This window comes from Cyprinus carpio, chromosome A1 (assembly GCF_018340385.1).
Source record: "Cyprinus carpio isolate SPL01 chromosome A1, ASM1834038v1, whole genome shotgun sequence".
Classification (NCBI taxonomy): domain Eukaryota; kingdom Metazoa; phylum Chordata; class Actinopteri; order Cypriniformes; family Cyprinidae; genus Cyprinus; species Cyprinus carpio.
The window spans coordinates 24,662,727-24,688,925 of record NC_056572.1 but is presented as its reverse complement, the minus strand read 5'-3'; the positions used below and the strand labels follow the sequence as shown (position 1 = coordinate 24,688,925).

General features: G+C 39.0%; 1 protein-coding gene across 15 annotated transcripts in view; it reads right to left on the bottom strand.

Annotated features, from left to right (window-relative positions):
* The window catches only part of LOC109087255 (teneurin-3), a 489,736-nt gene that overhangs the window by 29,865 nt on the left and 433,672 nt on the right, over positions 1-26,199 (bottom strand). For 9 of the 15 annotated variants that reach the window (XM_042758649.1, XM_042758644.1, XM_042758654.1 and 6 more), the window contains 8 exons: positions 22,177-22,200; positions 21,182-21,202; positions 19,961-20,107; positions 18,018-18,234; positions 13,820-13,939; positions 11,327-11,588; positions 5,983-6,250; positions 4,566-4,709 (listed from right to left, as the gene is read on the bottom strand). In XM_042758649.1, coding sequence (XP_042614583.1) covers positions 4,566-4,709; positions 5,983-6,250; positions 11,327-11,588; positions 13,820-13,939; positions 18,018-18,234; positions 19,961-20,107; positions 21,182-21,202; positions 22,177-22,200 — 1,203 coding nt within the window. The remainder of the gene's footprint in view (positions 1-4,565; positions 4,710-5,982; positions 6,251-11,326; positions 11,589-13,819; positions 13,940-18,017; positions 18,235-19,960; positions 20,108-21,181; positions 21,203-22,176; positions 22,201-26,199) is intronic. The other 6 variants (XM_042758667.1, XM_042758673.1, XM_042758735.1 and 3 more) reach the window with 2 other exon arrangements.

Below are 26,199 nucleotides of genomic sequence, written 5' to 3'. Positions count from 1 at the left end.
ACATCCAACAGAGCTTGAATGGCCTGTAGCAGTGTATTCTGGGATACTCTAGGTGGGACAGGCACCGCACTAACCAGGCAGTTGGATATGCTAGGGATCAGGAGGTATAGGGGCTGGTGGGTAGACGGGGGTCACGGATGGAGCGAAGGCAGCAGGCATGAAGAGGAGATGAAAGATGGTTGGAATCTGTACGGACAGCTGGCTCTCAGCCAGTGAAGTAAAAGAGGGCTTAGTGTCACTCAAGATGCCAACAACAACAAAAGAGGGCCTGGACAACTACAGCTGAATTTATGGCCATCCAGTTAGTTGGCTCATTTCCCCCCACCTCTGAATGCAAAGAAAATGCAGCATTACGTTTACAAAAAAACTTGCATCAGAGTTAGAACCTTTAAATACACAAAGCAAAGCAAAGCAATGACATGCCTGTGCACTCATAAAATTGAAAGCCTATTGCACAAAAGTTAAATGAAAGTTAATTGTTTCTAAAAGAATAAAGAGTATGCTGCTATTTCCTTGCCGTCACTGCAAATTTATTTGTGTCAGTATAAGAAAATATCACTGGCATCTCATCATGCCATATTGCCTGTGGGATGTGTTCTCCCACATAGACAGACAGACAGGTCAGATTATTCTGATGTGAGGAGTTTTTGTTGACTGCTCAAATCATTTCTTTTTGTTGGTTATTTTGTCTCAGTTAGCTTCTCAACCTTTGCTTTTATTTTTATTTTTATTTTTATTATAGTTTGTTTATTTTGTTTAAATTAATTTGATTTTACTCTGTTTTTAAACCAACAGTCTGATAACCCTGACAGAAGAAATGGAGAACAGGGCCTAAAGTTGATATATTAACTGGGGAGCACATAAGTGGTCCGCATGTCCGCTCGCGCAACCAAAATAAGAAATGTGCTGTGTAAATTAGTTCAGAGCGTGCGTTTGCGTACCGACATGGTTGACAGCTGTTAATGCACAATTACCATTTTAGATCGACAAACTTTACTGTATAAGATCTCTATTCAAACTGAAAGCATAAATCTTTATGATCTTTAGCTAAATGTTAAATGTAAATCTAGGCTACCCGCTAACATTTTCAAAGCACAATACAAAACTATAACATTTCATTCACTGACACTCTACAAAAATCAGCAGCGCTAAACTCAGAAGTGCATACAGTATACTTACTTGTCGGCAACCCACCAAAATAAAAGCTTGTTGGTTTTTTTTAAGTTTGTGAATGAAATTTTTTAATTATTATTATTAATAATAATTAAGGTTTAAATTAATTAATTTTTAAATTATATTAATAATAATAATAGTATTTTTTTTTTATTTTTTTTACTATAAAACAATTGTATTTGTAGTTAATACTCCCTTTTTATTTTAAAATAAAATAGTATTATCACACTTTATTATGTAGTTTATTATTTTATTTAAAAAAAAATAAGTGCAATAATCTTATCACAATTATTTATTTATTTTTTATAGTTATATTTGATGGGTCACAACATGTGCCGCTGTGTGAGGACCAAGCCAAATCTCCAGGTTCTCATAAGAAAACCAGGCTGAAAAAAATATGTGCACCACTGTTTATTAATGATTGTATCCTTTGTATCTATGATCTGTATTACACTCCCTCTCAGATCTAGTTAAACTGACTAGAACAATTCCTCAATGCCCACTTTTGGTCCAGAGAGTTCATTTCCATAATCATCATATTGGACTGGGCCTGCTCACATACCTCCATCAGAGGCACACTTCATTGGGTAATTTATGGCCTGCCCACATGGATTCACTAGCTCCCAGCTGTCCATCACTGTCTGCGGCTGTCCCAGTGAGGAACAGAGATTCCACTCACTTTATGAGTGACTAAAATCAGCTCTTTTTCTCTGTCAGTTCTCACATACTGCTGTGAAAACATTGTGCTCTCTCTGTCTCTCTCTCTCTATATATATATTTTCTAGGACACGTGAAGAAATACCATAAAAGATCAAAATTTAAGCTACTAATTATTGCTAATCTTCCCCTCTGCTGAAGCTCTGAAATAAACTAAAGTAGCACGGATCAAACTCCTGTCATATTATATTTAAGAGCACTGGAGGGGAAGATTTTTAGTCGTTAACAAACGTTGGTCCGTTGATCTTTATCCTATTATCTTCTGGAAGAAAGAAAATAATACTGGCCTGGAACAGATTGAAGATGAGTACAAGATGACAAAATGTAATTTTTCGGTGAACAACTGTCTTAAGAATGACCAAGCATTTCAAAATGGTAGCAAAACGGTAGACGTTTCAGCTTCAGTAGGAGCTCACAACAGACATTTACCATCGTAAAGGTGAGGAGAACTACTGTATAATTACAAGGCTATGGAAACTATGCACTAAGAGCAGCTCATCATGTCCCCATGAAAGGGCTCAAGGATAAACAGGTTCAACCTTTAAGCAAGGTACATGGGGACAACCTTTTAAAGCCAAGATGAGGGATGAGAGACTGCTTAAGAATTCATCGAGGCAGTCTCCCCCAATGACACGTGGCCATAAATGTTTGCTGTAGAGAGCTCTCCAGACTGCTTCGTCTGGGTGAAGGTCACTCACATGGAAATGTCAAATGTCTCTTCACTGGCATGCCTGAGACAATAAGCAGAGATGGGCACAAATACATGAAAAAGTATATTGTTACGAATTACAAATACTTGCTCATCAAATGTTTTTCATTTAAAATACAAAATACTTTTTGAGCAACATATACTTTAACCCTAACACTAGACAATATATCCAATATATTAATCCATATTTCGTCTAATTTCTTATGTTCACTTAAGACACAACCGACTTTGTTTACTTGAATACCTACAAGCATGTCTTTGCTTTATTTTTTCATTTCCTTTATCGTTTCTTTATCAGCGTGTCAAAAATTAAGCAGTCCTGCGAAACTGTATTGTCATCCCACCTAGTCCTACTCAAGAGGATGCCTAGTACACGTGCTATTTCACAGTCAACAGTAAAGAGTAACTCCTAAAAGTGCTGATATTTAGCTGTTAAAAGGCTCTATTTAGAATTCAGAAACCTTTGTTATTTAGCGACACCGATGGCTGTTAAGTGAACTGTGGCCAGCAATTTATTGCTCATGCTCTTGCACACATTCCATAGTAATGTAGTAACTTTACCAAAATTTCTGATCTGCATTGTACGTTCATGAGAGCATCCCAGTGCATTTGCGTTGTGTTCACATGATTGAAGACTTGCGTGTCAACACAACGCACACGAGTGAGTGTTCACTAGAGTACCACCACATGTGTTTGGAAAAATATTATGAGCAGTACGCAGGTCGCTTAAGCTCTTCTGTATCAGCCGCGCCACAAGGGTACATTGTTTACGTGTATTTACGCTTTGGTTTGAAAGCAAACAGCGCAACAGTGCAGCGCTGCTGACACAGAAGAGCGTACGCCATCTGTGTACTGCTCAGAATTGCCAAAATGGCGCTACGCTGATTTGGAGAGTCACAGAGGAGAGGAATTGTTGAATAAAGTCGTTATTTTTGTTTTCTTCGTGTACTAAAAGTATTCTCGTCGCTTCATAACATTACTGTTGAATCACTGATGGCAGATGGACTTTTCTGACGATGCTTTTCATACTTTCCTGGACCTTGACACGGTTATTTATTTGGCAGTCTATGGGACAGTCTTAAGCCTCCCTGTTTTCATCCAAAATATCTTAAATTGTGGTCTGAAGATGAACAAAGCTTTTACTGGTTTGGAACGACATGGGGTAAGTGATTAATGACAAAATTTTCATTTTGCGGTGGAGTAACCCTTTAATAATGTACTTAAAGACATGGATTACTTGATGTCTTTCCTACCATTCTAGACCCTGAATATGTAAGTTGCATGGCTGACTGTAGAGGGACAGAAAGCTCTCGGATTTCATCAAAAATATCTTCATTTATGTTCCAAAGATGAACAAAGGTCTAACAGGAGTGATTAATAACAGAACTTTCATTTTTGGGTGAACTAACCCTTTATGACTCCATCTATGGATCCAACAGGATGTCATGATATGATGCAAAATGACTTACTTGATTAAGTATTTTAAATATTTCAAATACAATATACTGTCTTTCAAAGTATTTAATTTCAGATTACATGTTATTTCTTTTTGTCCAGCAAAATACAAATGATAAAATACTCAAAAGTAATTAAATGTGTATTTTAAATATATTTGTTTAAAATACTGCCCATCTCTGACAAAAAGAACGCTGTGCCTCTATAGCTACACTTCATCCGTGTCATTTAAAAGCAATGACACTAATGAGCAGTCATTTACTCCTTATTAAAGGTTTTATACCCGTGTCATGTTAATAACTTCTAACAGGCAGATAATGGAACACTTCTAGATGGCGAAGGAGAGGTAACGCAAGTGTATTTTAATTGATATTTCATAGTGTGTGGGTAAACACATGATTTCAGCTGATTGCCAAGATCAATGTGACTTATGGTGCTGTGCATATTAAACCCAGTGTAGGAGTGCAATATTTTTGTGTTATTCATTAGAGAAGGTCAGAAGTGGGCTTACCATTCTGAACATCTAAAATGTGGTGTGTGTCTAGGGTCCATCCTCCCATGTTTGAGGCATCAAGTTCGTAACCTTGGAGGATGGCTGTTCTTTTCTCCCACAAGATCAGATCCAAACAGGACTCATACTCAAATCCCACAGACACTGTAGAGAGACAGATTGGTGTTATTCATGAATGCAAATACATTTTATAAATATTCTATCAAATACAGACGTCTTGAGAACTGCATGAGAAAGTAATCAATATAGACTAAGTCTAAACACCACACTAAGTGGCATGCAGATAAATCATCAAATAAACACTGGGTTGATAAACCACACTCATTCCCAGGGCCTAATCAGATGTCCTACACAATAACAATTCATCTTTACTGCAGCATGCATGAACACTGCAGTGTCGCTATCATAAATTTGGTAAATCTCATAACAGATCTGCGCTTCACCAGGTGCAAATCGTTTTAAATTTATAACTGTTTTCAGCCGATCACATTAAGAAAGCGACCTTATGTCCCCCAGAGAGAATCAATAAGAGCACTGCTATTCGTTGGGCAAAAAATTACCTGCTTAATGCAATTGGCAAAGCAAAGCCTGATGAGAAGGTGAAAGCCAATCAATACTCGTGAGACCCAGCTAAACTATTTACAATTTTACACAGTTCACTTTGTAAAGGCAGAATGCATTCCTGACTTAGTGAAAAAACATGTCTTTTGTGGTTCAACATCTTGTGAGTTTGTTTATGTAAGGCGCTGAAAAGCATGTCTAGTTTAGTCTGGCCTACTGCCTGCCACATCATCAGCTGAAAATAAACTGAGGCACTGTCATCAGCAGCTGGCCGTCTTTCTCAATGCTTAAGTGGAAAACAAAGCCACAGATTCGCCTTGACCTTTCTCAAAACAGAACGAGGCATGTCGTTCTCTGTGGTTTTGATTTAGTGGATACAGTCAGCATAAAAAATGCCACAGTGAAAAAATCTATTGTTGGCCTTAATCATAACTGCTTTGTTTTCCATTTACAGTTCCTATTTGCATAGGTATATTTAAGGAGACATCCCATAATGCAACTGTCATAGGGGCACGGGCCATTAAGCACATCTACATTCTTGGATGTAACAAATTCAGGCTTTCTAAAGAGGGTAATTATATCATTCCTCTACTCTGTGCATCTAGAAAAACAGTATGTGATAGTGAGGGGGTTGTTCATAAGTTTAACAACACTAGCTGATTTAATATTAAATATTAGTAAAGATGTAAAAAATGCTGTTAATTGTGAGGCAGTTTTGGAATGTTTTGAATTTTTCACCAGAGGTGTGATGCTGCATCAATTTACACTCAATTAACAGAATCTTACAAAAAAAAAAGTTTTCACATTTAATTGTGCTTTCAATATTGAAAAGTCTGATCTCTGCGTGTTTACTCACCCACAGCCTCTGATAGGCCATAAACTCTTTGGTTGTATGCATCTGTTTTATCCCAGATGAAGGTGTAGGACAGGTTGGGTTCTGCGGGGAACCACTTCTGAAAGAGACGTCCCACCACTGCCACCATCAGATGCACCTTCATGAGGTTAAAGGGGATAGTGGCTTGGGTCATGGTCACCTTGAGCACTGGCCGGTAGCCAGCTGCCCGCGAACTCAGATACATAAGGTTCAGGTCGCTACCCGGAATCGCCGTCTCCTCCTGAAGAACCTGCACATCAAAGAAAGAAAGAGGTGAAGATAAATGAAGATGCGGGAGAGAAGGAGTGACTCGGGGACATCTGGAAGAGGGATTAGAGCTGAGAATGAGGCCTCCGATTTTTCTCTCCACAGGATTAAAACACATCTGTGCCTGTGTTTGCTCTGACCGCCATTTACTTGACATCTTGGATCTAATGAGGGAGATTTTCACGGGCGGAACATGCTTATATTTGCATCACTGTCGGAGGCTATTACTGTACCACATTCCACATGCTCGACCATGAGAAATAGTCAACAGACAGAGCAGTGTGGGCCACAACATGCAGTAGAAGAGTTCAAACTGGATTGATTTCAGACTTTGAGACAGCTGGCCTATCATGCCGGATGAAACACAAGCGTGCAGTTAGAGGCATTTAAAGGTGCCCCTGGTGAGGAGTCACCAAAGTTCAGAGCATATTTCAGTGCTAATTTCTCTCCCTTTTTGAGATGTACAAAAGGAGCACAGGAGATGAGGAGCAGTTTGGATCAACAAAGCGATTCTGCATCACAGCTTTCTCCTCAAGTGCTTAATGAAAAGCCAGTCAAGCCACTGTGGAAAGACAGTAATCCCCCTGTCTTCCAGCTAATGGCATTGTCAAGTGTCCTACTGGGAGGGGACATTTACTTTTCTCTAACACAGAGGACAAAGGGAGTCAGAGGGAATTTCTTTTCTTCTCATTTTTTGGTTTGGACGCCGCTGCACTTTTCTGGGGATCAGTAGAGGGGGCTAGATGGCTTTGGGAGAACCTTTGATATGCATTCTCTGGCTGCAACAACAAAAAAACCATGCAAACAGGAAACTAATGGTAAGTGGCGATAAATAAAAGGACAGCAAGTTAAGACAAAGTTTGGTGGTTTTAACCCTCTGGAGTCGATTAACGCGTATACGCGTTTTGGGGTATTTTCTCCTGATAACCCCGAAAAGAACTTAAATTACACTTTCAGTTTTGATCGTACAGATAAGTGCAATACATCAATCGAATCTGTAAAGGGTCTACTTTTTTTTGTATACAGACATAATAACAACAAAACTTTGTGCACTTATAAAATAAAGATAACAAACAAGGAGTGCTGTCTGCAGCCTTTGTCTGCGCTGATCTTCAGATACAAATGCGTCATTAAAATGAACTGTAACTCAGTGAATACTCAACGAAGAGACATGAGAGAGATATCTATAGAAAGCCTGACATGTCTACTTTTAAACTAAACAAGTGCTGCTGAAAACAAATATTCTGTGATAAAGTAATCCATATGAAAACAACGCGATGTCCGTTTTTCACGTCTCACTTCATTATCTTCTAATGCGACCACGCCCCCGCGCCGAGCGCGCTTTTGAGATTCAAATGTTTTACTGAAGCGCGCGGCTTTTGAATACGCCCACACAACAGAAGACAACGCAGCGAGACTGTTCTTCAAGTTTTTATTATTTTACTGTTTGCTTCGCGATGAGAGGAATAAGACATAATCACCCCAAAAAAGATGTGATGTGGCTGAGGATTTGAGATTTGGATTTCCTCAGAAAAAAGAATGAAGCACTTTATTCAGCAGAGATCATAAACATGAGTAAGTCTCTTTTTATTGATTTATATACTTGTACTAGTTTTCACATAACGTGTAAACATTTTACTAGTTAGACTTTTTCCAAAGACTTTTTCCAAACTATAATTCCTGACTAAATGTATAATCAAGTGAAATATTATGAAGTTTCAATAACAATATACACTACTATACCATTCAAAAGCTTGATGTAAATAATATAAATGTACCAATAAATGTAACTGTAACAAATGTAACAATCATTGCTGTTCTTTCAATTTATCCCCCCTAAAAAACCTGAAAAAAATATTCTCAGTTCTTTTCAACATTAATAATAATAATAATAATAATAATAATAACGATAATAATAACAATAAATGTTTTTTTGTAGAAAATAAGATTGTTAAAAGGATTTCTGAAGGATTGTGTGACTGGAGTAATGATGCAAAAAATTCAGTTTGAAAGTCAGCTTTGATTTTTCCTAATAAACTGTTTAACTGCACTCACAAGTGAATATTAAATAATGTTGTGGGATAATTAAATATATTCTAAATAAACTACAAACATAAAATTATATACATTTATTTTGTCCTCACATTCTTTCTTGTAACTCATCCCTCTCAGTGACACAGCTGACTGAATGGCTCATTATGCAGCTCATTATGCAGGCCTTTGTCTTCTCAGGTGTGAATTCATGATAGTTGACGCCTACTCGCATATGACTTTTACCAACAAAAAGTGTCTTAGAAAATTTAAATCAATATATTGTTTTCTGTAAGTGAGTAAACAAGATGATTTTCACATCATTTAGAAAAAAAAAAATTCTAGGCTACAAGCTCCAGTTCTCAAAATATCTGGGAACCAATTTTCTGTATGTGTTTTATTGTCTTATTCAAGTGATTTAACATTTTTAGTTTTTCACTAACCATGCATAACATTTTTTTTCTCAAAAACACAATCATGTACATACATGCTGCTCACATATTATTATAGCCTAGTTTGTGCTGATTACAGTGAGATTAGACTTTAGCCATTTAGATATTTATAAGAAACTGAAAAAGGCACAAATGTCAGGGCATGACAAAACTTCTCCAGGCCCCAAAAATACCCTTAGACTCCAGAGGGAGCAAGTTAAGACAAAGTTTGGTGGTTTTAACTGCCATTCATACACACACAAACACACACGGGGCAGACAGACATGACTGTAGCATTATGCTCTCAATTTGAAGGGCCAACATGTCCTCCCTAACACTAGCTGATGCCATCCACATGTGTTTGTGCATACCCCACGCTCGTAGCTTTACTTAAGAGCATCTATAAGCCACAATGTATTCATGTTATGCACCGGCCTCCCCTCTGTGAACTTTGATTAGAGAGTCTGAGCTAATAACATGCTTTACTCTGCCTGCTATAAGCTCTTAATAAATGGCACCGCATGTGCTGCTGTGTCCCTACGTGTGCAGACGTGTTATTCTTAGCCACGGGGGCAAGGGCCATAAGTGCATATGGCTGCATTAAAGCAAAATATTTTCTCATTTGCCAAATGAAAGGAAAGATGAAAAAGGCTTTGAAAGTTCATTTGATACAGCCCATTAAATGCACAATAATAAAGACCAGATTGAGTTTTATCAAGCATTTTTTTCAAGATAAGAAAGGAAGCTAGTGTTTCTGCGAAAAGCCAAAAAGCAGCCTAATCAATGCACTCTCGTTACATTTAGAGGTGTTATGCTTAACACAAAGCATGATGGGAAATCATATATACTTTTCATTCACTAAATGTCTCATCTGGTTTTCCACTGTCGCATGGAGGTTTTCTCTGGACGTGAAAATGTGCCATTCTCCTCCAGCCAAATAAAAGATTTTCCAGGCCTGCACGACAGCCAAGTGGAAGCAATATGCCTGCCCGTTCGGTGTCACGGCTGCTAAGCGTTACGAGCGCTGGATGAGGGGGGCTGAAGGATGTCTGTTTGCCATTTGTGTGTGACGCTCTGGTTAAAAAAAGCCCTTGAAGGCCTTTACAGCTGAGGTCCAAAAGCCTCATATTAAATGCTAACTTGGTTGGGTCTGATTACCCCTGTTTAGAGTTCCTCTCAAAGCAGGCTGTAATTCAAATCAGGGCCCATCTACTTTGATGAGTGGGGTTCCACAGAGGGGACAGACGCCCCTGTTGGGACTGAGGAGAAACATGGGAAGAGGAGTGTGGCCTGTTACATATGCTGCCGACAATAAGGAAACAATTTCTCTCCTTTATGTCTTGGAGCAAACTCATAAGACAACATATGTGTTGGCCATGAGTGCTCGCATTACAGGGGATGTTCCCCCCGACACATGCCACAGAAAGTCAAGAATGGAAAGGCCGAGTTATAGAGGAAGGGATCAAATACACATCTGGACACAAGGTAGGTAGGGTGGAAGAGAAAATACAGACAGAGCAGAGCCAAGTTTTGTGAATCTCTAAATCTACAACAGCACTCACTTCACATGGCACAGAAAAACGTGACTGAGGAATTCAATATTGACTTTTATTTTGCCTTTCTTTTTATCATAACAGTTAGATTTAAAAGATCCATTCACACAAAAAAGAAAATTCTGCCATTTATGAAAGCCATAGGAAAGCTATTTGATTTAAGTCATTATTCTTCAACAGTTGTTAACTGCCTGAGTGAATCATTCATTCGATTCATTAAAAAAAGAAAGTTTGACTCATTTACAAATTAAACACCTAATTCTCATTCATTTTCGTTAAAATTTAAGAGAGTGGCCAGGATTTTTTTTATATATACTTTTTGTGTTTCACAAATAAAGAAAGTCACATGGGTTTTGAACAACAATGTGGTGAGAATAACAGAAGAATTTTCATTTTTGAGTGAACTATTCCTTTAAGACCATTTTTTTGTACAAGCATGCTTTTATATTAATCTCCCCAAAGACCTGGTGATTTATTTGCTCTGATGTGGGTCCAGTTTTTCTTTTTTACAGACAGGCAGCAAGAGGCTTGAGTCATTTTAATAGATTATGTAGGGGATAGCGCATGCGGATTTGCACAATAAAAGGAACAAAAGGAGGGTGTGCAAAAGGATATAAAATTCTGACCAATATCGCCACAATATGTGGGGTTGCGCTGAAGGCTGTAGTGATTTCTGGCTCTTCCCAGTGCCACACTAAGATTCAAAACTCTTTCTCCTCTGTGTACTGCATGCTGGGTGCAGGTTGAGGGCAAAGAACAGACTGTTTCCTTACGTTTTTAGCACCATCACTGACTGACCGAACAGTGTGCAGAGCATGTCTAGACTCATTGCATACTCATTCATATCATATCACTGCTATATGATACCCTCTTCTCTGCATGTAAATAAATGACCATTCATTATCCAGCTGACCAACTGAAAGCAATGTTTAATTTACAGTGGTGAATTAGCATTTTGGTTGGAAGGAAAAATCTGGATTGTTTTAGTTTTAGGGATCTGCATCACTCACATTGTGGCTTGTAAGGAGTCCAACAGAGCCTCACCTGTGTCTCTGGAATGATGGGGCTGTTTTCGGGCGAGGATCGGAAGAAGGTAGAGAGTGGTGTGGCCACAATGAGAGGGCTGGGTCGAATGAAGCCACTCAGGTCGCAGCTGGGGATGTCATTTTCCTCTTTCTTCATAACCAGTGTGTCCATTACGTAGAAGACATTCCACGGGATCCATACTGTACGGAATTGCGTCAGAAACGGTGCCCGCTCGAAGCTCAGTGTCAGTGATGCTCCGCCATTAGCCAGAATGTCAAACCTGCAAAAATGAAACAGGAGTGTACTTAAAAATTCCAATATTTACTTTGTACAAAAGTTAAGTGAATTTGATATACAGTACACACACACACAATATATATATATATATATATAAAACCTCAGGACTGTCATACTCTCCTCATTAGGTATGCATAATATGCAAGTAATGTACTGCGGAGGTGAAGAGTGAGTTACTGAGATGAATTAGACACGAGAGCTGATGGCTAGACCAGGTTTAATTGTCTCTTGCTTTAACCTTCCTATCCCAATGCAGGTCTCCTCTGAGCCAAGTGTTTCTAAGAAGGCCCTTTCCTTCCTGACACAGGGCCTTTCCATGGAGAAAAATGCTGAGCCTTTTTATCATTGCATTTGTGTAAAAGCCAAAACTCTTCCTTGACTCTCTCTCTCTGTGTTGCCATGAGAGACTTATTAGAAAGGAAATGAGTCAGGAACTGAGCGCATTGTCCTATATTCTGATATTTTGCAAAGGCTGCAGGGGGGAAAGCAAGATAGGGCAGAAAATATGCACATAGAAGCGTAAGAATTTGCTCACGCATGCGCAAAGATACACAGACACACACGTAGAGTATCTAAGCAGCTCTGAAAGAGAGACTGCTGGTGATTGGACTCTAACAGCTGCGCAGCTGATTCCCTGTTGGAGTAAGTGGATGTGGAAGAGGTGTGGGCATGATTATCCACTACCATTTTACGGTCTGCCCCACTGTGGTGCAACAGCTGGCTGAGTGGGCTAATCTCGGACACACTCTCCCTATCTATAGCCTCCCCCTTGCACTCTCTCTCTTTCAGTCTGGGTCTCCTCCCTCCAGTCCAACCTCTTCTCTCATCACATTTTCTATTAAACATATCTCTCTGTCAGCCCTTTCTCCATCTATCTCTGTGATGCACTGTCACGGTCAAACCTCTCTCCTCAGTGTTACGTGTGCTCTCTTTCTCACTTAAAAGAAAACAACTGTAGAAAAATTATAAATCACCCTAAAATTATGGAATTATGTCATTTCAAGAGAATGTTCAAGAGGTTGTTTGTTGTTCTGTAAAACATAAAAGAGAATTTTTGAAGAATAATAAGTGAATGAGAACGGCTGCTGTCAGGTTCCAAACAGTGTTGACTAAAACTATTAAAATAGTTTTTGTAAATTGAAAAATTATAAATATTAGATTTAAAATATTTATACTATATATATATATATATATATATATATATATATATATATATATATATATATATATATATATATATATATATATAAATAAAAGAAAAAGAATATAAAATAGAAATAACATTAAAATTACACTGGTTTTTCACTGAAAAAGTACTACTATAAAAGCAGTCTTGTGAGCTGCATTTCAAATCTTCTGAAGATATCATAGATTTTTGGGATAAACAGAATCGAAATTTAGGTCTGCACTAAAATGCAATGCTCAAATCAAATATGGAACCTTTAGATGTGTTGCATCAGGTCTGACATCAGATTAGGTTAGGACCGACATGTGGGTGAGTTCATTAATTTTTCATTCAATTATGGATTAAAGACTTGAACTGACCCTGTTCAGTCCACCAACTGCACCTAAAATGTCTTTTCAGTGATTCTATCTTTAATTACACTGAATTCAGTTCAAATTTGTTCAATTCAATTGCAAACCTTATTTACATTCCTTTCTGCTTGATTGCTGCCTTTTAGCCATTCAGCACTGACACATGACAGTACATGATGGTCATGTCACAGTCCCGTCTCCTTGAACAAAGATGTCTGCTTTAAGAGCTTGCTGGTTGCAGTCCTGAGGCCTTCGTGATTGCGGTGCTGCTGCTCCTTAATAATACTGGGATTGGTTTAACAGTATGGGAGAGTGAGGCCCATTGGCTGATTGATTCCACCCTTGTAAATCCAATGCATTTTAAACAGGCCGTTTGCTAAAGCACTGCTTCCTGAAGCAATGCCTGACATTTTCATGAGATGATCTTGGTAGATAAGACAGCACACTATAAAACACATGCACGCACACACAAACTGTTGTGGAGCCATAAGAGGCTTTGTATTCAATCAAAGTTTTCACACATTTATGTACATTTTATGCATAAGTACTAAACATAACTAAACAGATGGTTTTGGTGACATCTGTACTCTGTGCTATATTATGACATCCAGTCATCCAAGGACAGAAACACTATGGTAGTGTGTTTAGGATGTGTGTCTGCTTATGTTTTCAACCTACATGCCATCCTGCCGTGTGATGGTGAATCCGTGGTCTGGGTAATGCACAAAGGACACGTTGACTCCAATCAGGGGTGTACCATCTGCAGTGAGCACCTGCCCTCTGATAATGGACACCAGGCTGCAAAACAAACACACATGGTTGGTAAGAAACCCACACACACACACTATTAATATGATTTACAGCATGAATGAACATGGATTCCCTTAGCCCACACTACAGTGTTAAAATGTCTAATCCACTGTAAATAACTAGAAAGCACAAAAAGTCTGTCTCTCTCGCTCTCTCACACACACACTCTCCATGCTTATTTATGTGACTCTTGTGTCCCCGTCTCTATAGACAGTCATAATTCAGTACCCTAAAGGCTCCAGTGGGATTCTTATGTCCTTAATTCCCAAGGTAGATTTTCCTTCTAGGAGCTTCATAAGGATTGATGTGGGCAAAGCTTTTGTTTGAAGAACTGTAACTTCCCACAGGGGAATAAATAGCTAAAATACTTAGGAAACCTGCATTGTCAATTACTTTTTTTTGAATAAGCGGTTGTTTTTCAAATCACACACACACACACACACACACACACACACACACACACACACACACACACACACCCTATGTATTTATATATATATATATATATATATATATATATATATATATTTTTTAACTTAAACTGTAGAACTTTTGAACTGTAAGCAAAAGTCATGACTGAATGACCAAAGCACATATGAATACAGAAATTCTTAAAAATATATTATTTCATTTTTACTAAATTATCGGAGTCACTTTTTTTCTGAGCAAATATTGATACATTTGATCAAATTCAAATTCATTTGTATAGGGCTTTTCACAATACACATTGTTTCAAAGCAGCTTTACAGAAAATGCATGTCTACATTACAATTTTGAGTGATCATTAGAATTTAGAATTTTGAGTGATCAATTTCAATTCATTTAATATTAATTGGCATTTCTAATATGATAATTTTTTTTTTTTAATCAACTTATAGTCCTAACAAAATAAGAAAACAACCAAGAGAATTACAGTCTGGGCAGAAATTGACTTCACCGCAGTGTTGAGGACACCTCGCTCTACTTTTTGGCTGATTTTCCAGGTCATTACTGTTTTCTGGGGGCCTAATCAGCAGTGCAGCAGTAAATCAAAGTGTGGCGTCACCCCTCACTTGGAGCTGGGATAAAGGAAGTGTGGAAATGACCCTAGGGTCACATGCAGAGGTAAACATTCCATAAATAAGCTGCCGTTTCTCATGATGTGACCATAACTCAGAAATCCCATTTGCTTTGTGCGTGATAATAAAACAATAGTGTCCAATGTTAGCTGCCACAGCCTGAGAGTCCTAAAAGCATGCTGTAATTCACCCTCCCCAGTGCTGTCTCTTTTGCCCTGAAAAGCACGTCACACTTGCCACTTGCTCTGCATGTTTTCACCAGGGCACAATGACCGCAAAACCAAGGTTAATATTGCTTCCTCAAACTGCTATGAAGATGAAAGCATGGAGGAAAAAACAATACTTTAGTTAACTTAGACAACAATGTGTGTGCAAAAAAAAACTAAACAAATGTAATAATATGCTCAAAAACAATATAAAAATTAAATGAAATACATAAATTTGTACTCACTAGTTAAAACTTAAATGATAAAAAAATACAATGGAATAATCAAACAATAATTTGTTATTTCAAATACACAACCAATTACTTCCAATTGTACAACATATTTTTTAAGATCATACACAGCCTCAGACAGTTTTCCCTTCTGCCCTTTTCTCTCTAAGAATAACAGTCATGATGTTGCCATCACAAGGATCATGGCTTGATTCAGTGGGACATCTACCAAGGTGCCCAAGGTTATTCACTTCATTCTTAAAGGGGTCACACAGATGTGCTCTTCTCCGCTTCTCCGGACCACTGACCCTCTCAATGCTCCAGTTGTTTTCCATCCAAACCTTGCTGCCTAAAACACCTTCCATTTTGCCAACATGCACCATGCAGCAGCTTAATCTGCTTAAAAGGCCCCTTAGTGCTGGGAAGCATGTAGCAAAATGAAAACAAGACATTTTCATGTACACAGCCAGGGGTTTGCTGAGCCAGGTGTTCAAGTTTGTTAAAATATGGCTAAAGATGACATAGAAGAAACATCTGGAGAGAGGCTGCTGGGATATACAGGGTATATGACAGATACTTAATTCTGGAAAATTGAGGAGCCGGCACTTTTGCTCCAGTGGCATGTTGGTTTACAATGCTTATGCTGCGAATCAATAGGTAGTTACCCTGAGGAAACACACAAACAGCAACTGCTTCTTAGCGGGATTTTCTTTGAAACCTGTTTGACTCAGAAGGCGGAATCTGGAGATATATACAGTATAACTGGATTTACAATATCGGTCTTTCTTCAGTCAGCCAAAATATATATCTGTGCTGTGTCCTTTTATCACCATTTGTCATTTTAAAACAAAAAACAGCCCAGGATAAAAACCTACAAATCAAACTTTACAATGAATACAAAAGCCAGAGACTGTAATGTTTACTTGAACATTTGTATTATCAGCGAGCGATTATTCTATTTTATCATGAGCTGGGAGGATGAGGGAGTCTGGTACACATGGTTTGTGTTACATTCGATGACTGCCAAACAAACTCTCCAGCCAAAATGACCGATATTCAGTGCAGATGTGCCCCGCGTGGGTTTGTGCATTTATTTTTAAATCACATTAGTCTACACCTCCCTTTATCAGATCAGTCTTTATCTTGCCACAGAGGTATTTAAAGGTTTAATGTCCTCACATATGGGGCACCGGCTTTGGGCCTATTAAACTCTTTGTTGTAGCTAATCGTGTTATCTGTCATGACTGAATCACAGTTGCCAAGCAATTTTTGAGAGTAATCAAGCTAACTTCAATGTTATTTCTACCTTAACAGAACATGTGCATTGAGTTATGGCAGGGGAAGAGATAAACAAACGGATCGTTATTGAATTATTATCACGTATCAGTCAAACTGAAACATGACTGTGAGCATTTGTGGTGTGACTAGTCAGCCTGCTTTGTTTTTTTAATTCCTGGTTTCCACAGATATTAGCTTACACACCCACTGAATATTAGTCAGACACAATAAAAAGGAAATTGCATTAAAAGCACAAAAAAGCAAGGAAGGACTTGAATTAGCAACAGGCGCTTAATTGACAGAGCAAAAGGAGCAAGAAAGGTAAAATGGAGCCATGAAGGCAGCTGACCATGAAAACTAAGAAATGATTATATCCATTCAAGCAAACAGAGACAAGATGCTTCGGACAAACCCACGCTCTGGATGTGACAACATAATTAATAGCACTGCTTATTCAAGCGGGCTATTATCAGATCTAACATCTCTTTCCAATAACTGTTATGGTGCTCTCACATACACAATACAAATCGAGGCGCATATTTCGTAAATTACACTTTAATGCAACTTCAGAAAATCTTGCTCTCTGTAACCCGGGTCACACAGTTCTTATGAGGTTTTGTCAGAACATCTGTTTCCATGGCAACTGTATGAAGTCTTTAAGAGGGCTGTTAGGAACAATTGTTGGGGGTCTCTGGAAAGCAGAAACTAAAGGGTTGTAACAAAACGAGACTATTCCATATGCTATATCAGATGACATCAGGTCAGCCAATAAGTTGTAGTTAATGAAATAATTAGACATGTGCAATCCATAAAATTTACATCACAAGTGCTTCTCTTCAGGAATTTTTTATTTTTATTTTTTGTTTAAGTTTCAGTTAGGCCTGTCGGGTCAGTAGTTCAGATTATTACTTGCTCTGCCAATGCCAGTGTTTAAACGTTAATCCCTATGCTGAAAAAGCATACACCCTCCCAAAAAAAACTCCATGAAAGCTATAAAATCCCACTTTTGCAGGAAATGATATGGCATATGGTGTTAACCATGACTGATTTGTTTATAATCATCTATCTATTCTAACTGATCTAAGTGAAAACTATCACAATGATTCTTGCAATCTGTCATCCAGATGGATTACTTCATTGACTTTTTGAACTCTGCACAATAATATTCAATACATCACACAAAAACCCACTTGCCTGATGAAACCTGGGCCTCTGGGGCATCCTTATTGTCAAGCACTCCTCGCTATTTAAGGTTTAATTTGCTCACTGCAGCAGATACTGCACACATCCCTACCTTCTGTTAAAGGGGTTGTCTCCATTAATGACGTGTGTGCTCTCTGGGCCAATGAGGAAGCTGATTTGCTGATAGAATGACTGGGCGGCTTGCTGTGGGCTTGCGGGTTGGTTCTGGCCGATGATGTCGATGGGGTCAGGAGAGCCACGGCAGAAGGGCTGAGTCTGACACGAGCTCTGCAGGCAACAGTCCGGATCCATACAGTCCACCAGGCCATCTGCACACAATGCACATTAAAATATGAGGCGCTATGTGTTAAAGAGTCTTATAGTATATCCTATGTCCTGTCTTACAGATCCTGTCACACTGCTTGTAGTGTGAGAGAAGTGAAACGTGTTAGCTTCTTTCACATTGTAAAGGCTCTCTCTCGCCTCTATCTGTAAACACCTGGTTAATGCTTTGTGTGGAAATGCGATCTGATCTCCCGCAGGTAAGTGCCATAAACCTCTGCCATCCGTCTCAGCTAGTTTATAAAAAGCACCGTGTACATCTGGCACACCGACACAGGGGAGATGTAAAATAACACATGTGGAAACACACACACACACACGCAAACACATGCTTTTGTTGCACCAATCAGTACGAGACCAATTACTTTTTTTACTGCACCCTGAGCTGACACTGCTCTGGTGAGATCGAGACAGAGTGCCTGACTGTTTGTTTTGTCTTCCGAGTGTCCCAGCACCCCCTGCCAAAAGCACCATGCAACTTCATGTGAGATCTGGACCTCTCGTAACTCTCACACTGCTTTAAATCCGGTCCGCTATGGCCAAAGTAAACACGCACATGAAAAAATATCTCCAGAGAGAGCAGAATCTGTTAACATATCTTGCTCAGGTCACACAAAACAGAGGACATGTAATGGGATCTTTGCACATGTATATGTATTTAAGGAGAAATGTATTTCTTTTTTATGTTTGTTTATGTAAAGACCTTCATGTTCTCATCTTTTTATGGCACTGCTTTGTAACAGCTAGTTAAGGGAAGCCAAATTCAAAGAAATCTGCAATACCTGGCACGATTACTGTACGACTGAGAATATATCATAACCTCACTGTGTATTTCTCTTTCCGCTTTGGAAAAACATCAAAGCCTCTTGTCAGGCTTCCATAGGACGATAAATCCTTCAGATTTACGATGTTACAGACCGCATTATCTCCAACTAGAAAAAATAATCTCCTCAAATACTTTGGAATTGTGCAGTGTTTAAAGGTTCAAGCATTCACCTCGGTGGAGAAGATTTCTAGCCATTTTTGTGTGGATGAAACCTCATACTGGTCCTCAAGCGTGCACGGAACCTCACATGTACTAAAAAGTTCTCTATCCAAACACACACTCCCTGAATGCAGGATTGGTGGAGAAGGATTTACAGCTGCTCGCCCCTTGAGCTGTCCTGTCATTTTTGTTAAATGTAAACAACGAGAGATGCTCTGTTATTCATAGAGTCGCTCTCCCCTGATGTCTGTCAAGACAAGATTCGTAACCTCCAGAATCTAAGCTAACCTCTAGTTTTGAGATTTACTTCTCTTAGGGTCATGTTTTAGTGTGCTATATTCTGATGGGCTGAAGGCTATGGGATACCACAGTGAAAAACAAAGTGACTCTTTTAAATCAAAACATGCTTAACTTTTCTGTACTACTTGACTGTAAACAATGATTTTTCAAAGTAGGAAAAAAAGACATAAGATTGATTAATGTTTGATGCGTTTAAAACCTGCCTAAAAATTTTATCATAACTTTTATTGAGGGAGAAGAAATTCCAATGTCAGTTGTTTCATAAACATTTAAATATGCACATTTTACAGTTTCCACCAGGGTTACATCCTCGACCTGATTATCATCGACAAATATTTATCTGATATTTACATAAACTTGTATTTACGTGTGATGCATCCCATTTAAATTTGATAAAATTCATCCATCCAAGTCACTGGTGACCTCACCTCCTTCATTGTCCTTGCCGTCTGCGCAGAGAGTCTCCATGGCAACGTCACAGCCGGCCCCTCTCCAGCCTGGTTGGCAGACACAATGCCAGCCATTCTGATCCAGCGTGCAGCGTCCATTGCTGTTGCACAGACCTGGGCATCCCTCTGCAGAGACAGACAGAACCGTCATACACTAGTACGGACATGTGTGCGTTCAAATGTGTTAGTCAAGTATGTGTGTGTTTTTATATTTATGTGACCGTATTCTCTGTGTCAGTTGTTCTGTTGTCGTTAAAAATCATCATATGTGGCCACAGTGGGACACAATGTGTCTTCGACTTATGAAACACAAATGGTAAATCTAAAACAGATATACACTGAGATCGTCGTGAATGAAAGTAAGGGTTTAAAGGTGAACACAGACTGACGCTGGACTTCAGACAGGCCTAGTGAGACGCACAGAGGCTGTAGATTCACATGGATGTAACGGATGCTCTCTCGACACAACCAATCACTTTAAAAGGGATGGCATACATTTGTGAGGAAATCAAGGTGAGACCCAAAAGGAAAAATAACCGATTGAGGAATCCAAATGAGAAACCATAAACAATATTAATTAAAAAAAGAAAATTTAATTTAGAAGGAGAGATCAAAGGAAGGGATATAAGAGGGTGAAGGAATAATAAATCAGCAGCGGCATCCATGTGAAGCTACGGCACACAGAGAATCCCAGTTGCATAAAGTATAGGGTGGACGTCTGAGCTGGTGAGAGAGTGTGTGCTTCCAGCGCTATACTTTCTGCCCAGGTCACATTCCGCCAGACGGAATCAGAGGAAAGCAAGAGAGGCCAGGGGGAGGGAAGGGGAGGATTGTGGGAGAAGCTAGGCTAACAAACACCAGGGGTCAGGCTGCGGGATGCATGGAGACAGGACCCACAGGATTCCAAAACAAAACTCAAGGACCACAGGTGTGTTTGTGTGTAAGTGCATGTCAGTAATCGTGTGTGTGCGTTTATGTGAGTTTGTGTGGTTTGTTCGAGACAAACAATGATGAATTTGGCAGATATAAAGGACAACAATAAATACAGCGAGGAGACTAGAACACAGACACGCTGACTTCGTGCTTCAAGACAAAAAAAGGAAGAAAGGAAGAAAGCAAGAAAGAAAGAAAGAAAGAAAGACAGAGAGACAGTGGAGTGATTGCTTGTGACAGTCTCCCTGGGGCTTTGGTATGCATTACCTTTAAATCCTATCCTCTCTCCTATTATGGGGCCAGGAGGGAGGAAAATTCGGGAAAGAAAATGAACAAAAAAAATCTGAGCACTTGAGTCCAAGTGAAGGACGATTCAGAACACAAAAACACAGAATGGAAAGAGAGTTAGGAAGAAAATGGCCATAAAGCGGAGAAAAGGAAAGAGGGGCTTTGAGAAGGAGGAAGGCGAGATGTTGAAAGAAGAGCTGTTTCGACTTTGGCCGACTCCGTCTGGAGAATTGCCATGGCGTGTATATTGTGTTACTCAACGCATGAATAAATACCATACCGAGAAACACTACGTGCCATGTCTGTTTAGTATTGTATGAGTGAGAAAATGAAAAGAATAGCAACATGGAATGTGATAAAATATGATAAAAACAAGCGAGAAACATGCTCTGAGCTAACATACTGAGGTTTGAGGTAAAAGTATCAAAGTAAGCCCTAGAGTTTAAGAAACATCTTAATAGTAAGAAAAAAAAAAACATTGTGAGAGTTCTTGGCGTTCTGATTCACCATATGCCAGTTTGTGAGTCTGGAATCACACTTGGCTTAGCACTGATTTAGCCCTGTGAAATCATTTCCAAAAACACCTCAGTAACAGTAAACAAGAATCTGCTAGTATCTCTTCTCTTGATCTGCATTTAGCATGGCGCTCTATTGTTTTAAAAATGAACTCGAGTATGAGTCTGGGAGATGCTAAACTGCAGATGTGGAGCTGTGGTGGTTTCGTTTAGGCGGGGGGATGGTTCTGCAGAAGTTGGAACATTAGCCAAGGAGAGCACTGAGGACATTGGATTGGATTTCTGACAGTCCAAAAAAAAGAAGGCAATGAAGAATCACAATAATAGCAGACACGCATAGGAGAGAGAGAGAGAAGAGGTTATTAATGCGCCATAAAAATGTCATAAAGACCTCAATCCGGGACACAAGATCTCAAGGGAGAGAGAATAAGAGAGAGAGAAGAAGAAAAGACACAGTACCTTGGACATACGTCTCCGGGTGAGCTTTACAGGGAGCAAGAAGAAGAAGAAAAAAGGAGGAGAAAGAGGATGTTACAAAGGTGTGAAAAGACAGTCAACTTGAAACACGCATACTGAAACAAAGAGCTTTTTTAGCACTGCTGGTAGATGTTGGTTCAAAAAAGCATCTTTCATAGCATAGACATTAAAAATGAGTAGAAATGCTAAATGACTTCTACTTTTCCAAATAAGCATGTGGAAAATAATTTTGTATAGTTGTAGATAAAACAAGGATTACTAGGAGTTCAAAAAAACAAAAACAAAAATTGTTTCCGCATTTCTACTTCAAAATTTCATGTTTAATTCAATGTGCTGAAACTTTTAAATTTACTGGAAATTTGAGTGAAAAGTGTTTCAAACTAAATCTAACACTAAAGGTTTTTCAGTGTACAAAAACTAACACACAAGCACTGGAGTAAATAAAGCAAAAACACTTCCACCGAGCAGTCTTGGCATGGACTTCTGTGGCTCTCAAAGCCCACCGGTACCCTGCACAATCTTCTGTGACACCATTTATGGAATGAAATGAAAAACAACACCAGTAGAAAATGACTCACTCTTCCTGTTCAGTATTCACTGAGCGCTCCCCTAAATCGCTTCTTAAATATGCGACACTATCGCTCATAATGCATAAAATAAATAACATGGGCATCATGGGATTTACAGTACTGTTAGAAAACGGGGCCTTATATGCTAATTGGAAATTGCATCCTGATGACTGACATGTGGTCCAGGAATCCTACAGTATGTTTGCTATTTCACGTTTCACATTGTCATCACAATGTCTATTATCCCTGAGACCCTCAGTATGTGAGTGAAATATTATATGGCCCTGACTGAGGGGGGAAAAAATGTGTGCGTGTTGGTGGAATACTGTATGGATAAACTCTGAAGCTATGAATCATCCGCATGTGTGTACAAGAGCAATCATCTCCTTCCTGTGGCTAAATGAAATGATTTCTGACAAGGCTTTGGGAGAAACCCTGTGTGGCGTGTCATAACATTACATATGCTAGGTCAGATCAAATCATCCTAAATAAATAGTCACCTTTTAACACAAGCATAACAATGCTGTTATACTGAGGCTTCATTAGCTGGATTATGTTCTTAAGGAAGATACTCTTATGTGTGAATGGAAGACGAGTGTGTGTGGTTGAGATTGACTGAGAGGTTTTACGTGTGTATGAGAGTGTACTGATTAAATTCCTCGGGTGTCTCGTTTCCACACACTCACTGTTATGTCTGGGAGATCCAGAACTTAGTTTTAGAAGACTGAGCTGTGTATGTACTTCAGAATACACCGTGGGTTATGAAAACACAAGCTAACGCATGCTCCGAACTGGAAACTTGCCAGTGAGGGCAGCCAATTACTGGCTAATTACAACAAACTTTTGTTCATTTACATTGATGGTCCTGAGGGGAGATATAGAGAGAGAGTAAGTGAAGGAAAGATGGAGGGGATGGAAAAAAAGGCAATCATCCCTTTTATGGACATCAATGCTTCATTATTTACGTGCACATTCAAAGAGCTCTGATTAAAGTGACATTAATCTGGAAACAATTATACATCACGTCCAGCGTGGTTCAATCACTGTTCCTCCAAAGAGAAAAAGAGAGAGAGCCTATATTAATTTCCATTATCGTAATTGCGCTGCACAGCCACATGGCGGTATTCATGCTCCCACAGCTGTCGGTATAGCTAGTGTGACATAGGGGCCAAACATGTGTTTTAATCACGTTCATGGGCACCTCAAGCCATCCCACAGAACCAATCAAACGTTAACAATGTGTCAGCCCTCTACCTGCCCGCCACCATAATGACAGGATAGTGCATGCCGTCGCCACCACCTCCTCCATCCGCAGCATTCAGCAGACTGTGCATCTGAATCCCATTCCCTTTTCAGAGCCTGCCTGGATTAATGTGCTGTGAAAGGGCGTTTCATTAATTAGTGATTGAGATGATAAAGCGTGGAGAATGATTTGTAGATGTACAGTGCGTGCTGTGTTTTTGTTTTAACTCTCCGTCTATCTGACATGGTTTGAAGTGAGGGGAGAATTGAGGGCAATGGAGATCAGGATGATGTAGTTGTGTGTTGGCGTGCATGTGCGGCTGTAGCATGCACTATTGATTTCTTTGTCTGTACGCACGTGTGTGTGTGTGTGTGTGTGTGTGTGATAAATGGGAGGTTTTGAAGGACAGGCGCTTCAATACTGCATAAATGGAAGCTGTTTGTTTTCGACTCCATGTGAGGTACTCTATCAGTCAAAGTTTGGACTCTCTTTTGCTTAACAAGACTGCATTATTTGGTCAAAATAGAGTAAAATCAGCAATTATTATTACAATTCAAAACAAATGTTTTCTATTTTAATATATTTTAAAATGTAATTTAAATGGGGAATTTTCAGCAGCTAATACTCCAATCTTATTATTTTTTTTTTTTATTGTATCACGTTAGTGTATGACGGTTTCAACAAAAATTTTAAGCAGCAAAAAACTGCTTTCAACATTGATACGATTTTTTTTTCTTGAGCACTAAAATGAGCATCTTAGAATGATTTCTGAAGTACCATGTTACACTGATACTGAACTCCTGAAATAAAAGGAATATATCACAATGCGCAGTATTTTGGGGGGAAAAAAATCCTGCCTTTAAAATATTTTTTTTGCTCTATGACGTGCATGTCTATCAGCTGGACAAATCTAAAAACTATAGATTTGTTGTCAGACTTTAGCTATAGGAGTAAAATTTGTGATACTATGGTTGTCAGATTTTATTTGTGATTTGACATGAAACCCAACCTTGGCAAGCAGTTTGGAGATTTCGGTCTCTCCTCATTCAGCTTGTATGACTACAAAATAGCTGCCTGGGGGCCTTACCAAAATGACTGCTGAGTGAACCGATCTGCTCCAATAAGGATTTTGGAGTCAATTTGTGCACTTTTACATAATATAAGTTTGACAAAATTATTTTGGATGCATCATTGTGTGTGGGTACATCTTCGTATACACACACACACAAACACACACATACAAAGAGGGGCTCCTACAGGGTTGATTGATGTCTGTGCACAGCTTGCTGTAATCCATGGCTTTCTCACAGTAAGAGTTGTGCTTCTGATGAATGATCTGGAAGGGCCCAAAGCCTAATGAAGCATACAAGTCTTAATAAAAAATCTCAAATGTCTGGCAGTGGAAGCTTCTGACAAGCCACACTTCACAAAAAAATCTCTTTTCTTTAGTCATAAAGAGTCTTTAAAGAGCTATTACTAAGAAAATGGGCTCACATGAGTATGTTCTTGTTCCAGAATATGCACCATTTATTCACATTATATAACATGCTAGCATTGAGATTCATCATATTCCTACACTTGTTTACTAAAGTGAATACATGAGCTCAGAGGATGAAATATCCATCGTAGAAATAGGCTTTCATTTAGTGAGTGTAGCTAACTAACCTACACCAGTGTCACTCAGTTCACTTAGTAGTTCATTTCAGTGAAGCAACTATTAATAAGGGAAAAACGAAAATATCCAAAACAGGTTTTTGTTATGATAACTGCATGTTGTGCTAGTGGAGTAATGCTGTTACGGTCTCACAAAATCTAGCTAACTGCTACAAGCAGGCACTGCTAAGATATACAAATAGTACTAAATGTAGCTCAACCCACTGAATGGAACATGCTATGAGAAGTCCTGATAACAACTCTCAACAACTCCTGAAATAACCAGCAATCTAAAAAGAGCATCTCAGTCTCTGACAAGAGAAAGTGCAGTTGGCAGAAAGTGTGTTTTGGGTGTCTGTGTCATGAGAATTATTTCATGCTTCTGCTCTCCTTCTTCCCCTCTCATGAAGCTCCCCAATCATTTCTAAATGAATAAACAGATCTGTGTCACACTAAGCTAAATCAAACAGTCGTCTTTTAAAAGTCTGCTGTACTGTCTGGATAAGTTCACATTACACACCCTAATATTCAGTTAGGATT